The following is a 15,413-nucleotide window of genomic DNA, read 5'->3' on the forward strand; positions in this document are numbered from 1 at the left end:
GAAAGAAAGAAATAAAGAAAGAAATGAGCCTGAAAGAAAGAAATGAGCCTGAAAGAAAGAAAGAAAGAAAGAAAGAAAGAAATGAGCCTGAAAAGAAAGAAAGAAAGAAATAAAGAAAGAAAATGAGCCTGAAAGAAAGAAGAAAGAAATAAAGAAAGAAATGAGCCTGAAAGAAAGAAGAAAGAAAGAAAGAAAGAAAGAAATGAGCCTGAAGAAAGAAAGAAAGAAATGAGCCTGAAAGAAAGAAAGAAATGAGTCTGAAAGAAAGAACGAAATGAGTCTGAAAGAAAGAAAGAAATGAGTCTGAAAGAAAGAAAGAAATGAGTCTGAAAGAAAGAAAGAAATGAGCCAGAAAGAAAGAAAGAGAAAGAAAGAAGAAAGAAAGAAGAAAGAAATGAGTCTGAAAGAAGAAGAAAGAAAGAAAGAAAGAAAGAAAGAAAGAAATGAGCCAGAAAGAAGAAAGAAAGAGAAGAGAAAGAAAGAAAGAAAGAAAGAAATTAGCCAGAAATAAAGAAAGAAAGAAAGAAAGAAAGAAATGAGCCTGAAAGAAAGAAAGAAATGAGTCTGAAAGAAAGAAAGAAAGAAATGAGCCAGAAAGAAAGAAAGAAAGAAAGAAAGAAATGAGTCTGAAAGAAAGAAAGAAAGAAAGAAAGAAATGAGCCTGAAAGAAAGAAGGACAAGAAAGAGAATGAGCCAGAAAGAAGAGAGAAAGAAAGAAAGAAAGAAGAATGAGCTGAAAGAAAGAAACGAAAGAAATGAGCCAGAAAGAAAGAAGAAAGAAAGAAGAAAGAAAGAAAGAAATATTCATTCCCGTTGATGACACTTTTTGTATTGGTATTTTTTTTTTGTCGTTATTGGGATAAATGCCAGAAATTATCGTGATAAATGTTTTTGTCCATACCGGCCATCCCTACTTAGGATGTTAAGTCACAAAAACAACGAGTTTAAAGAGTTTAAAAGGACTTTAGTAAAAATGAAAGTGAGGCAGACGAGCCGGCTGATCTTCAGTTGATGGATCCGAATTTAACAAAAGTATTGAGTGTGTTTTTGTTCCTTTGTTTGAAGATCATTTACCTGAAGGTGACGCAGGTGCTGTTTCCCACCTCCGACTTCAGACACCCGGTTACCACTCCGGCGCTGCTGTACATCAGCCAGACTCTCTGCAAGGTACACGCCTCCCCAGAACCCCGCCTCCCCCAGAACCCCCCGTCTCCCCCAGAACCCCCGCCTCTCCCCCAGAACCCCCGTCTGAATGCAAGTTCATTTTGAAACCATGCATTGTGCAAACTTAATGAAATTGATATGACCTACTTTTAATAAAACACGCCATAATGACAAAGCACCACTTTCCACCAAGATTTCCTTATTTGAATATTATATTAAGCATTGAACACAAGCATTTAAGTCATAGTAGCCAGTTTGATGTTATAAATAAGCAACCAAAATATTAACCATAAGCTCCTTTATTAATGACACATCTGTGCATTATATCAGCAAACTAAACAATCACGAATTATAGGAGACTTAGAAGTTCCATCTGAAATGCAAAGTCCTCACTTATTCAAATGAAAAAAATTATCTCCCATTCAAAATCCAGTTAATCGGCGTCGCGGGATGGGGCTGATCTCCGCAATTTGAAGCCTTGTATAATAATTGTAAAAATCTGGGTTATTTTCTTGGAGGATCTCGTCAAACATATAGTGAGGGTTCTCCACCGCATTCGGCCCTTCTCTCTGCGCTCTCTCCCCGATCTCCCTGTGCTGTGCGCGCCCGTGACCGCCTCCATCACCAAGCGGCTTTTCTCAAATCCAACTCAGCCTGGATCATTTCTCGTGTCCTTTGCTTTTTCCCCACATCCAAGTAATGATCTGACATGCTGACAGGTTTGCTGCGTTTAACACTGCTCCCTCACTCCAGCTGTTATTAACTGTTCAGGTTTTTCCCCACTTATTCCACCGAACACCGAAAGTGTTTTTTTTTTTTGCTATTTTCGGCCGAAAAAAAAAATAAAATTCAACAAACACCCCCCTTTTTTGAAATATGACCAGGGGCCACATAAAAGCTCCTGGCGGGCCGCATGTGGCCCGCGGGGCCGCCAATTGAATATCCCTGATGTACAGCATCTATGAATGCTGAAATGATTTTTACGGCAAGGCAAGTTTATTTATATAGCACAATTCAAACACAAGGTGATTCAAGGTGCTTTACATCGACATTAAAAGCAGCAAGGACACAAATAAACAGTAAATAAAATTATGAGAAAAGGAGGTAAAATAATAAATAAAATGATAAGAAAAGAAGTAAAACTAATAAAAAGCACAAGCTGTTAAAAATAAAAATAAGGGCAGTAGGGTACAGCAGGCAAGTATTTAATTTAAGAGTACGCTTCAGTAAACTAATGTTTTTATCCTGATTTAAAGGATCTACAGTTGGAGCAGACCTCAGGTCTACAGGAAGTTTGTTCCACCGGTGAGGAGCAGAATAACTGAACGCTGCCTCACCTTGCTTGGTTCTGGTTCTGGAACCACAACAAACCAGATCCAGATGAACCTCAGGGGTCTGGGAGCTTCATAGGAACTAACAGATGTAGCATGTATTTTGGTACAAGACCATTCAGTGCTTTGTAGACCAGCAGTAAGATTTTAAACTCTATCCTTTGACTCACTGGAAGCCAGTGTAGTGATTTCATGACCGGTGTAATGTGGTCCAGTTTCCTGGTGTAATATGGTCCAGTTTCCTGGTGTAATATGGTCCAGTTTCCTGGTGTAATATGGTCCAGTTTCCTGGTGTAATATGGTCCAGTTTCCTGGTGTTTGTAAGGACTCTGGATCAGCGTTCTGGATCAGCTGCAGCTGCCTGATAGATTTCTTGTTAAAGCCTGTAAAGATGCGATTGCAATAATCCATCCTACTGAAAATGAATGCATGAATAAGTTTTTCCATGCCTTGTTTTTCTGTATGTTTTGAAACGTTTAGTGTCCGGTGCGGTCGCTCCAGGACCTCACGTCGGGTCTGGTGCTCTGCTCTCTGGCAGTGGAGTACGTCTCGCTGTCCAAACGCTTCATTCCTGAGCTCATCAACTTCCTGACGGGGACGCTGCGCTTAGCAGTGAAGGACAAGTCTTCTCCAGGTATCTCCACGCTCAGGCTGCACAGTCTTCCCACCAGTCTGTCTTACATGTTTGAGATAGGGCTGGGGATCGGTTCAAATGTCAAGAATCGATTCCGATTCTTAAGATTCAGAATCGATTATCACGATTCGATCCGATTCGATTTGGGTTACTGTTAATAAAACCGTTTTTTCAGCTGTTGCATGAATTATATGACTGTAGTTATGCAACATATTAATACTAGTATTATATTGATATTTAACAGCAAGTATTGCAGCTAATGATGCTGTAAGGACCAATCAGCTCCCAGAATGCTGATAGAACTGCTTTCAGAAACATCATGTGGGTCAGAATTATCAAACAGATCCAGGGAGGAAACAGAGACGGATGAAATCGCTTTTATTTTTTCCCACATTCCGTTTTTATTTGTTCCATTTTCGGTCTATTTTGGTTTTTTAATTTTTGAGCATTTGGTTTTTAGCTTTTTTTTTTCAAATGTAACCCCAAGACAATATATAAAGCAAAGAAATATAGACAATGTATGCAATTATAACTGAAAACTTTAATGTTTTCATACCTTTAAACATATTTAAAGGCAAAAACATGGCACCAGTTATTCTCGTGTCCAAACAAAACATTCCTTTTTTGGGCATAAACAAAAAAATACCAAAAAGTTGTAATGTAATGATAACATTTTTTTTTTTTTTTTTCTTTTTTTTTTTTAAATCGATCTTTAGCAGAGGTGGAAAAAGTACAAAAATATTGTACTTAAGTAAAAGTACAGATTTTCTGCTTGAAAATTACTTAAGTAAAAAGTACCCATTAAGAACATTACTTAAGTAAAAGTATAAAAGTACCTCAAATGAAATATAATAAAGTACCACAAGTACATGGTGTAAAATTTACTTAAGTACAAAAGTAAAAAGTACAAAGTACAAAATAATTTTCAAAAGGATTGCAAAAAAATGAAGTCCCAACATTGGCATGCTGTCGAAAATGGCTTTATTCCAAGTATTTGCTTACAACTAATGGTGAACAATGGTGATATTATTCTGACCCCTTTAGCGTTTGTCTCCATTACCCCATATTAATTTCTCCAGAATATATTCTTTGCTGAGTTCGCTTTTTTTTTTTTTCGAGAGCGTGTGTCGTTCCTCCTCCATTTTCAGCACTGCTTGTGTCTTCAAAGTAGCCACGCAGCAGAACTCCGCCCACCTTGGAGCGCAGCCGCTTATAGGCTACTCTATGAGCACAGCCCCAGTGTGCTGTTCTCACGGCAATAGCCTACATTTTCATTTAATGTAAGAATTTAATTTGTAGCGAGTAACGACGTGTCCAATTTTAAATATAGCGGATTAAAAGTACGATTTTTTTTTTTTCCTTGAAAATGTAACGAAGTAAAAGTAAAAGTACAGAAAAATAAAAGTATCAATAAAAGTACAAATTCTCAAAAATCTTATTTAAGTACAGTAACGAAGTACTTGTACTTCGTTATTTTACACCACTGATCTTTAGACATATGAATCGATTTTTAGGAATTATTATGAGAATCTATTTAAAATTGGAGAATAGATTTTTTTCAACACAGGCCTGGTTTGAGAGGTATGAAACTCCATGTGTTGCAGGTCACGCGGCGGTGCCTCCGTTCAGGCCGACGGGGAAACACAGCGACCTGTTGGTGCTGACGGACCCAGAGTCCTGCGAGAGCTGGAGCGAGAAAGCGACACCACTGGCTGCTACGCAGCAGCTGGAGCTCAGCAGTGACCGGGACAGAGATCAGCACAGGTACAAGAGAAGCTGCTCACACCTCAAACAAATACAATCCTGAGGAAATAAAAGAATATCATCAGTCTGTATTTTCACCGCACAAGTGTATTCTTGTGTCTTACTACGCCTCAGTTAGCAGTTAATAAGTGGAGTGTTTAAAAAATATAAAAGTGATAACTTTCTCAAGGTTATAATGGACACAGCAGTAGGGCTGGGGATCCATTCAAATGTCAAGAATCGATTCGATTCCGATTCTTAATATTCAGAATCGATTATCATGATTCGATCCAGAGTCAGAGTCATTTTTATTGTCCCTCTAGCGGAAATTCTTTTAGCAGTCTGGGAAAACAGTCATCATACAAACCAGTGTCGGCGTCATGGGGGGGCACCAGGGGGCAGTGCCCGCTTACTTCAGTCACTGTGCCCCCTCACTTTTCTTCTTTGGTGGTAAACAAATTTCCCGAAAGCGCTCCTCCATTACACTGTCCTCCTCTCCATCCAACACAGACTCAGCCATCCTGGTGGCAGTCTGTCCAGTCAGCCCCTTCAACAGAACCTGACTTCTAGTTCTAGACTCTGCCATCTCACAACCTGCACCCCACTTTGCGCCTCGCCCGGCGCAGCAGAGCCGGCGGTCAGCTCTGACAGCCGGCCTGCTGCCTGCCGTTCCCCCGCTCTGTCGGGGCATGAACGGATCAACTTGATATATTAAAAACATGTATGTGACCTTGCTGTGTGTTACGAGTAAAGCCCTTTTAACATAGAACACGGCAACAGCGCCGGGGTGGCGCAGAGTCGTCGCAAAACAGGGCGCGCCTGCGCGCATGGGTCTCCAACTCAGGTCCTGGAGAGCACCATATCCAGCATGTTTTAGATCTTCCCCTGCTTCAGCACACCATGATACAAGGAGCTGTGTCCACAACAGAGTTGTCCAAACCTTGATGACAAGTTAATGACGACCATTGATTAGAATCAGGTGTGTTCATGCAGGGAGACACCTAAAACATGCTGGATAGGTGGATCCAGGACCAGGGTTGGAGACCCCTGAACATATTTTTTTGCAGGTTGCTTGGCGACTGAAAAAAAGTTTCATAATATTGATAAATGATTCAATTGATCCTGATATGAGGCATGAAAATGCTATATTTTATTTTAAATTAACATTTTATTGTTAAAAGAGCAAAAGAATATCACACTTCTACCACTTTTAAACACCAGGTAGCCTATGTCCATATTCTAGGAGATTTCTCTCCATTTTTGTCCCTTTTTATTGATGTCCCGATAGGCCTGCAGTCTCACATCCCACAGCTCCTCACACAGACTCACAAAGACGCCCATCCCGGCGTGCGCCGTGATCCGCGCCACCGACCTCGGCTGCAGACCCTGCGCCCTTGTGCGGAGCCGCAGCACATACACAATGAATGGCAAAGCCGGCGGCGGCTGCCGCTGTGCGCACTCTATGTGAAAAAGGCTTAAAACGTTTTCAGTCAAAGTAAAATGTGCGCTTCCTTGCATTATTTCCACCTAAGTGATTTGATTTCTCCACATGTTTTAGACAGATTAAAGAAAAGAAAGTAGTGAGAATGCACTTTTTTCCTTAAAATGCTGCTGTCCTACACGACTGATTTGGTGCCCGCCCTAATAAGCCTCGTGCCCCCTCTGAATATTTGCTCTAGCGCCGACCCTGATACAAACACAGACATACCAAAAGAACAATTAAAACATTAAAACGGCACATAGTAACCATAATAAATGAGTAAAAGCAAAAGTGCTTTCAGCAGTGCAGGCAGAATGATAAAAATATATTAAAAATATTAAAATGTATGCGAGTTGATCATTTTAACAGCGATTCGATATTGATTTGGGTTAGTGTTAGTTAAAATGTTTTTTGAGCTGTTGCCTGAATTATATGACTGTAAAATAACTAGTGAAATAATAAATTCACAATAATTATTTTGAAATACCTAAGAAATAAATAACTCAAACAGGCCTTTCAATATCCATTTAAAGTGCAAAAAAGAAAGAAATTGCAACAGTTCATTCAGTAAACAAATCATTTTAGCTTATCTAATTTATTCTGTCACCACGCACACATATTGCCATGAAGTACCTGGCATTTTTCAGAAGTGTCATGACAAACTGTGTGTCCGACTACTGGGATTAAAGTTCAACAGGGGAAAATGTAATGATAAAAAAAATCGATCTTTAGACATAAGAATCGATTTTTAGGAATTAATATGAGAATCGGAAAATCGATTTTTTCAACACAGGCCTACACAGCAGGAATGCTGAGTCTTCCTCCTTTTCTTTTCCTTTTTATTTTCATGAAATGGTCCAGAAGACGAGAACAGAGACGGATTAACTTGAACGTTGCAGCTTTCAAACACTTTCAAACCAACTTTGAGGTGCACTTTTCTCAGAGTTGACAGACAGCATGCTTGTAATTGCTTCCCAGACTCCGTACATGTGTGAAAACCTCAGACAGGTTTACCTGCATTCAGCAGGTGTTTTTCGCAGCAGCTGCTCGTGTGATTCATGAGTCGCCTGCACAGTTTCACACAGCAGCTGTTGTGTGGGCGCGACGCGGAGCTTGTAAACAGGCTCCGGTGGCGCAACAAAGTACATTTTTATTTATACTCAGACAAAACGGCTTCTCTTAACATTTAAAAAAACGCTTTAACGCCGTTTAGAAGCAGTTATGCTGGACAGAAACTGTAATATTATATTTTATTTAAGAGCCACAGAGAATGTTAACTTCTGCAGGCCTAAACATGATCAATACATTTCTACTCCCGATCTGTTCCAGTCTCTCAGATAAGGTCATGAACGCATCGCAGCTTGGGATGGGCGGTATGGACTAAAAAATGTATCACGATCATTTCTGGCATTTATCCCGATAACGATAAAAATGACGATAGAAAAAATACCAATTCAATTCCATCTTTGTAACTATAAATCTATCACCACATTCAGTCTTTGGAGCCAAATCACTGCTCTAAAAGATACTAAATACTAAACTACAACAATTAAATTGAATTAATAAAAACCAATTAAATGAGTTACACCTGTACTGTAAAACTGTAATAACTCAGATCCTCCATGTTTGTTACACAAACACGTATCAACGGGAATTTATCTTTCTTTCTTTCTTTCTTTCTTTCTTTCTTTCTTTCTTTCTTTCTTTCTTTCTTTCTTTCTTTCTTTCTTTCTTTCTTTCTTTCTTTCTTTCTTTCTTTCTTTCTTTCTTTCTTTCTTTCTTTCTTTCTTTCTTTCTTTCTTTCTTTCTTTCTTTCTTTCTTTCTTTCTTTCTTTCTTTCTTTCTTTCTGGCTCATTTCTTTCTTTCTTTCTTTCGTTCTTTCTTTCTTTCTCTGATTTCTAAATCAGACTTTACACAAAAACGTTGTCAATGGGACTTTATCATTTTTACCGTGAGATTTTACAAATTCTTAAATATCGCCCATTCCTGATTGCCGCTCGTCCTCACACCAGTTCTGTCCGGATTTCTGACCTCAGGGCAGTCTGGGTTGCAGGTGCTCACCACCAGCTTCATGCAGACTGCAGGTGGTTGTAGTCACTACTGCTGCAGCCTGAAGTGTGTCTGGATGGATGAAAATGGAGACATGCAGCAACACTGAGAGCATTTTACAACTTAAACTAGTCATATGCAGCTACTGAGCTTCTATGCTTTTGAGAATTGAATGTTTGCAGTCAGATTTTGCAAATGCTTCTCAAGAGGTTGATGCAGACAGTGCTGGTGGTCCAGTATTGAAGCTTTTCTCTGTTTTTGTTTTGAGTTTCCATTAACCTTTGTCTGGTGTTAGCTTTCTGTTACCATCTCCGATGTTAACGGGTCGGTTTTGACCCGTGTTTTAAATCATCTCTAAAATACACTAAAAGCAATTATCCATCATCCAATTTGTTTCTCATCTCTTGGTTACATTGTTAGGCTTCCTTATCCATGAAAATATTGGTTTTAATATTTTTGGTGTGGGAACTCTGGGCCTTTTTTTGTCAGTATAGCCCTTGATTTCAAATTAAAAAACTGGTCAAATGAACCTCAAGAGAATCATATGAATAAATAAAAGGTTGTTGTGTTACCTGGCTATTACTGAGGCATATTAGAACACATCTCTTAAATAAATTTGTTTCATTTATTTTTTTATTTTAGTATTATTAACTATAATAACATCTATGGTGTTATGGGTCAATTTCGACCCATATACATTTACCTCAAGGAAATGGAACAAAAGTATTTTTTCAGCAATAGAACTTTAAAAAATTGTCACAAGTGATATTGTGACCCTGCAGGCCAGTAGTCAAATCAAGGACCACACGTTTTCCTTGGTTCTTCTCAGGGATGCCACTCGCAGCTTTGCCTGTGTAAATCAGTAGCTGTTTTTGGCATCGCAGGCTGCCCAGATTTTTATGCCGTACTTCCCTGGCTTACTGGGTATGTATTGGCAGAAGGGGCGTTTTCCTCGGAAAGGGAGAAGACGTTCATCCACTGTCACCTCTGGTCCTGGGTTGAACATCAGTGGAAGGAGCTGAATACATTTCTCCCAGACATCCCTGATGGGGGCAAGCTTGTCAGATCTTGCTCTGGTATTCCTGTGGTCAAATCTGAGGACTCGTGATATCATTCGAAAGGTCTGAAGTGACATTGTTGCCCAGAAAATATTTCTGCCTGTCGATGCATCCCAGAGATCAGTGGACTCATTGCAGGATCTGTACACTCCAGCAAGAAGAAGGACACCAATATAAGCATCCAGGCATTCCTCATCCATGTCTTTCCACATGTCGCCATGGACTTTTTTCCCCTTCAAGGTTTGTCATAGCAATTATGACTCTTTTTATTGACAATGGCATAAATAGCTCAAAACGTGTTTTGATATCTCTGACTCTTGTCACAGCAAACCTTGTGATTCCAGGGGTCTTTTTGATGACATTTTCAGCAGCTGCCCTGCCATGTACATCATGAGGTACTGAGCTCCAAAGTATCTTTCCATTTTTGGACTTGAATTTTTCAGCAGGATAAGCTTCAGCACCAGTGACCTCCTCGTCAGACTCACCAGATGTGTCAGTATCTTCTGGATGATACTCCACATCATCTTCCTCCTCAGAATCCTGCTCCTCTGCATCACTATGCTGCTCATTGTCGTCTCTATCATTTTCACCAAAAATATAGTCCAGAACTTGGCTTACTGTAAATCTTCTTCTCATCTTTGCATGCTGCAAACTGGAGATGTGCACTCTGCAAGTGAAATGAGTGAATTGACCTACATGGCTGGACATGCCCGACTTTATTTGCTTTTGTTTATGTGCAGTTAAACTGGAAGACAAAAATCCAAAATGAGAATCCACTGAAGCTCACATGACTGGGAGAGGAGCTGGCTGTCTGACAGTGCACTTATGATTTCAGTTTTGGCTCTAATTATTGCTTTATAAGCATAATTTTATAACCGGGTCGAAACCGACCCTAACACCACAAAGGTAACAATTTCAACCATAGCATTTTATAATTTAGTGACAACATTTTTTTTTATATTATTTTGTTGAAATAGAGGTTCTTGACAAAGTCAAAAAGCCTTGATGCAATAAACGGATTTTTGTGGTAGCTTTATGAATTTAAAACCTAAGAACGGGTCGGTGGCGACCCTAACACCAGACGAAGGTTAAACCTATCCAGAAAGACTATAGATATACAGCTTTAGCTGAGTATCCCTTAATAAAACGTGGATAAAACAAGGCGGACTTAACGAAAACATTTCAGCAACATGGATTTTTAAGTCAACTGGTTTTTTTTTTTTTTTTTTTTTTTTTTTTTTAGCAAAACATGAAAAGAAATTGCAACAACTAAGAAGTAGGTCTGAAAACTGGTCTGCAGTCCAGTTTTGGGGTCCTGGCCCACCAGTTGAGAAGCATTAATTTAAAATCCAGTTATTTTATGCAGCATGTTATTACTTATTTTAAAATTTTAGAAACTGTTTACTAGTGATGCACCGAAATGAAAATTTGTGACCGAAACCGAAAATAATAATAAACACTTGGCCGAATACCGAACAATACCGAACATGGTTCTTCAGCAGTTTTTCATTTATTTTGCCAATTTTTTCACCATTGCATAAATCAAATACATTTGATTTAGGCATGCTTTTCAAAGAAAAAAATCTTTTACAAAATTACAAGGTAGAAAATATTTATTGAACATAAAAAAATTTCATTTTTTTATGTTCCCCAGCATTATGTTGTTTTGGTTCCACCTCCTGGTGAATGTTAGGTAAAATTAATTGTTCAGTTTTTTTCCCCACTTATTCCATCGAACACCGAAAGTGTTTTCTTGCCATTTTCGGCCGAACAATTTCAGTTACCGAACAATCGGTGCATCACTACTGTTTACTTGTGGACAAAAATTGTAGTTACAATTTACAAACTACTAAAAACCTGACTTTTGCCATGATTTATGGGAAAAGTTTGAATAAAGCCGGTGAAATTTGAAGCGGACGAAGGGTGGGATGGGCCGATCTCAGCAGTAGGGAAGATATGATCAAATAATAATAACTACTAAATTAAACACCTACATCTAATCCTACATGTGTGTCTTCACAGGCTGACGTGTTTGTGTATTTGCCTGGACCTGGTGAAGAGATGCTGCCTGCTCTACAAAGACCTCACGTCCTTTACACACATCTTTCAGCCAATCAGAACGCTTCTGTCCGAGCATCTTCCCACCCAAACATTACCCAAAGCCCTTCAGGTGAGTGTCGGATCGTAGGCCTGTGTTGAAAACATCGATTTCCCAATTCTAAATCGATTCTCATATTAATTCCTAAAAATCGATTCATATGTCTAAAGATCGATTTATTTATTTATTTTTTTAAAATTTATTTATGTATTTTTTTTTTCATCATTTCATCATTACATTACAACTTTTGGTTATTTTTTTGTTTATCCCCAAAAAGGAATGTTTTGTTGGACACGAGAATAACTGGTGCCATGTTTTTGCCTTTAAATATGTTTAAAGGTATGAAAACATTAAAGTGTTAGGTTATAACTGCATACATTTTCTATATTTCATTACTTTATATACTGTCTTGGGGTTACATTTGCAAAAAATGCTAAAAACCATATGCTCAAAAATTAAAAAAACAAAATAGACCGAAAATGGAACAAATAAAAATGGAATGTGGGAAAAAATAAAACCACATGATGTTTCTGAAAGCAGTTCTATCAGCATTCTGGGAGCTGATTGGTCCTTACAGCATCATTAGCTGCAATACTTGCTGTTTAATCTCAATATAATACTAGTAGTAATATGTTGCAGAACTACAGTCATATAATTCATGCAACAGCTGAAAAAACAGTTTTAATAACACTAACCCAAATCAATATCGGAATCGAATCAAATCTTGATAATCGATTCTGAATCTTAAGAACCGGAATCCAATCGATTCTTGACATTTGAATCGATCCCCAGCCCTATCGGATCGGCATCCTCCCTTTTGCATCCTTCTTTTCTATGTCGTCGTACTTTCAGTTGATTCAGCTGAGTTTCGTTGCAGGAGCGTCACGGTGAGATCTTGGACGCCATCAGCGTTGCTCCTGCGACTCGCAGTCGGCTAGTGTTTGAGAAGAAGAAGCCCATCCCTCTGAAGCTGTTCACACCCAAGATCGTTGAAATGTAAGTACCAGAATAGGTATTATTCATCCAAAACGGGCAGATTTACAGCGGCACTCATGTGTGTGTGTTTATCTCGTCTTTGATCAGCTTGGATTACGGAAAGAAGCGTGGGAGCACCAGGGAGGAGAGAGAGAAGGAGCGACTGAAGCACAAGTACAAGAAGGAGTTCAAGGGAGCTCTGAGGGAGATCAGGAAGGACTCGCGCTTCCTGGCCAGAGAGAAACTCAACGAGACCATGAACAGGTGGGGATAAAACTCTGTACAGACGGCAACCAAAGCTGGTTTCACTGAGAGCCTCTAACAAATCCACTCTGCGTGTTTCAGGGATTCGGAGAGGAAAAGGAAGGTGAGGGAACTCTTCGGCAACTTGGCCACACAAGAGGGAGAGTGGAAAGCTCTGAAGAGGAAGAAGAAGAACAAGTGAAGTCCAGATTTCACTCTCCTCTGATCCCCGTCATCTGTGGCTTTTCATACAGTCTTCTCCAAATGACCTTTTTTATATATATATAAATATATGTATGAATTTACATGAATTTTCAATGATTTCCACTATCGAAGACATTTTAACGCTGGTTGACGGTGTGATGTCACGATAGCATTTTCTGATGTGCCGGTTTTTGACGTAAGAAATGGATTCTGTAGTTTCAAGTGTCGGTAAATAAAACAGAAAATATTGGACTCGAGTGGTCGTGATGATTTGCTCAAATACAAGAGGAATAAATAATATCTTTATGGTACTGGATGTTCTGGCAGAAGAAATATTAATATTTAAATAATTTTACATTGTGCATCAGATGAAGAGCAGATTGACAATAATAGTGGGCGAACGTGAAGCTTCCTTGGTCACTTTACATGAGTGGGTGGAAACGAGCACACTTCTCTGACAATAGATGAGATGCGTTTAAACGATTCGCTTTGTTTTTGCTCGGAATGGGACTTAAATTGTAAATAGATTAATATTCTATATTATTATGGGCATGCCAAGTAGTGGCATGACCATATTGCAATCGTCCAGAATGGGCCAAAGGGCAATGCTGCTAGCGTTTTGCTAACATGCTAAAGTCGCAAAAGTCCCACTGCGCACCAGCGGGTGTACAGCATGACCCCGCACAGATGTGGGAAAAAAAAATCCCCCAAAAAGTGAAACACGGCCGGAAAAACCTGAAAAATGAAGGCGATATATTAGTATCCAGAAAAGGTTTCCCTTTTCTTCCTTATTATTATTATTCCGCACTTTTTTTCGTCCGTTAATGCGGCCCGAACCGCAACGTGCACCCATGCATGGCATACATCGTTGGATGCGTCTCCATCATGCCTTGATGGGCATTACTTTTCTCAGTAATAGGGGTTACCGTGGCAACGCTAGTTGCCAAAAAGCAAAAAAAAAGGCGAAAACTCGGACGCTTATTGCTCGGCCAAACTTTATCGTAGAGACATCGTTGAAACTTTCAAACACTCGGCCCGATTGGAAGTAACGGACCCTACAACCTCATTATGCTAATTATTATAGTTTTTGTGATATTGACCTTTCATGTTTTTTTTTATTTCCGTTTGACTTTGGACGCTTGTTGCTAGGCGACAGATTATCGTAGAGACATCGTACAAAGGTTCCCCGACTCGGCACGCTGTGGACTTCAACATACTCAAATTTCATGAAGCTGGGATTTAAGGAAAGTTTTTGTCAAAATCCAGGCCAAGTGGCCCCATTCATTCGGATGGGATTTTTTTACCATGGTGAAAAAAAACCTTTCCATTAACGTAGCCTGAACCGGAACGTGCACCCATGCATGGCATACATCGTTAGATGCGTCTCCATCGTGCCTCGATGGGCATTACTATTCTCAGTCAAAAGCATTACCGTGGGGGCGCTAGACGCCAAAAAGCACACGCCTTTAATAACTATTGGGAGCACAGGAATGAATGCAATACAACCGTAAACACCTCAAACTGACATAAAACCACCCCAACACAAACACTACAGCCCCAAACCAAAGCAGCGAGAGGGGACGAATGGGCCGTAGGGCATGCCCATATCAAAATTTCATGAAATTTTCTAGTTATTATTATTATTAGTCATAGTAGTAGTTATTGCAGTAGCATGTGTAAAATCTCCTTTTAGTCTGTTTTATTGTTTAACAATAAAAAAAAAAAAAATCATTACTCTATCTGTGGGTCATGTGGGAAATACTAAGTACCCCTTTACTGCTTCTATAGCATTTAGGAGGAGTTTAATTAAGAGTTTAAAGAAGTTTAATTTTATCAGCAGCAGCTCTGCAGACGTTTACAGGTGTGTGAAAAAGTGTTTGCCCCCTTCCTGATTTCTTATTTTTTTTGCATGTTTGTCACACTTAAATGTTTCAGATCATCAAACAAATTTAAATATATATAGACAAAGATAACACAAGTAAACACAAAATGCAGTTTTTAAATGAAGGTTTTTATTATTAAGGGGGGAAAAAATCCAAACCTACGTGGCCCTGTGTGAAAAAGTGATGTTGACCTGTGTTATCTTTGTATAATATTTAAATTTGTTTGATGATCTGAAACATTTAAGTGTGACAAACATGCAAAAAGATAAGAAATCAGGAAGGGGGCAAACACTTTTTCACACAACTGTATCAGGCAGCGAATCCACTCGTGAAACGGGACAAACACCAGCAACTCTAAACCCAACTGAAAGCTGTGAGGGGATCTTAAGAGTTTTATTTGCAGAACCAATAGAAACATGATGAAAAAGGAATTGTGAAAAATAAAATAGAGGTTTTGCTCTGCAGGGGACTGCAGAATATGTTAGATAGGCTGCTGTACGCAGGAGGATAATAAAGCTGATTTCAAGGACAGAGCAACAGCAATAGCGCG

General features: G+C 39.1%; 1 protein-coding gene across 1 annotated transcript; it reads left to right on the plus strand.

Moving 5' to 3' along the window:
• Positions 1–1,003: 1,003 nt before the first annotated feature.
• Positions 1,004–13,228, plus strand: LOC133454526 (nucleolar protein 14-like). The gene is made up of 7 exons (XM_061733250.1): positions 1,004–1,167; positions 2,976–3,129; positions 4,734–4,893; positions 11,483–11,630; positions 12,436–12,554; positions 12,642–12,797; positions 12,879–13,228. Exons 1-7 carry the CDS (start codon positions 1,012–1,014, stop codon positions 12,976–12,978), a joined length of 993 nt encoding a protein of 330 aa, XP_061589234.1. The 5' UTR covers positions 1,004–1,011; the 3' UTR covers positions 12,979–13,228.
• The last annotated feature ends 2,185 nt before the right edge of the window (positions 13,229–15,413 follow it).

The sequence above is a fragment of the Cololabis saira genome, chromosome 11 (assembly GCF_033807715.1).
Source record: "Cololabis saira isolate AMF1-May2022 chromosome 11, fColSai1.1, whole genome shotgun sequence".
In the NCBI taxonomy this organism is placed as follows: domain Eukaryota; kingdom Metazoa; phylum Chordata; class Actinopteri; order Beloniformes; family Belonidae; genus Cololabis; species Cololabis saira.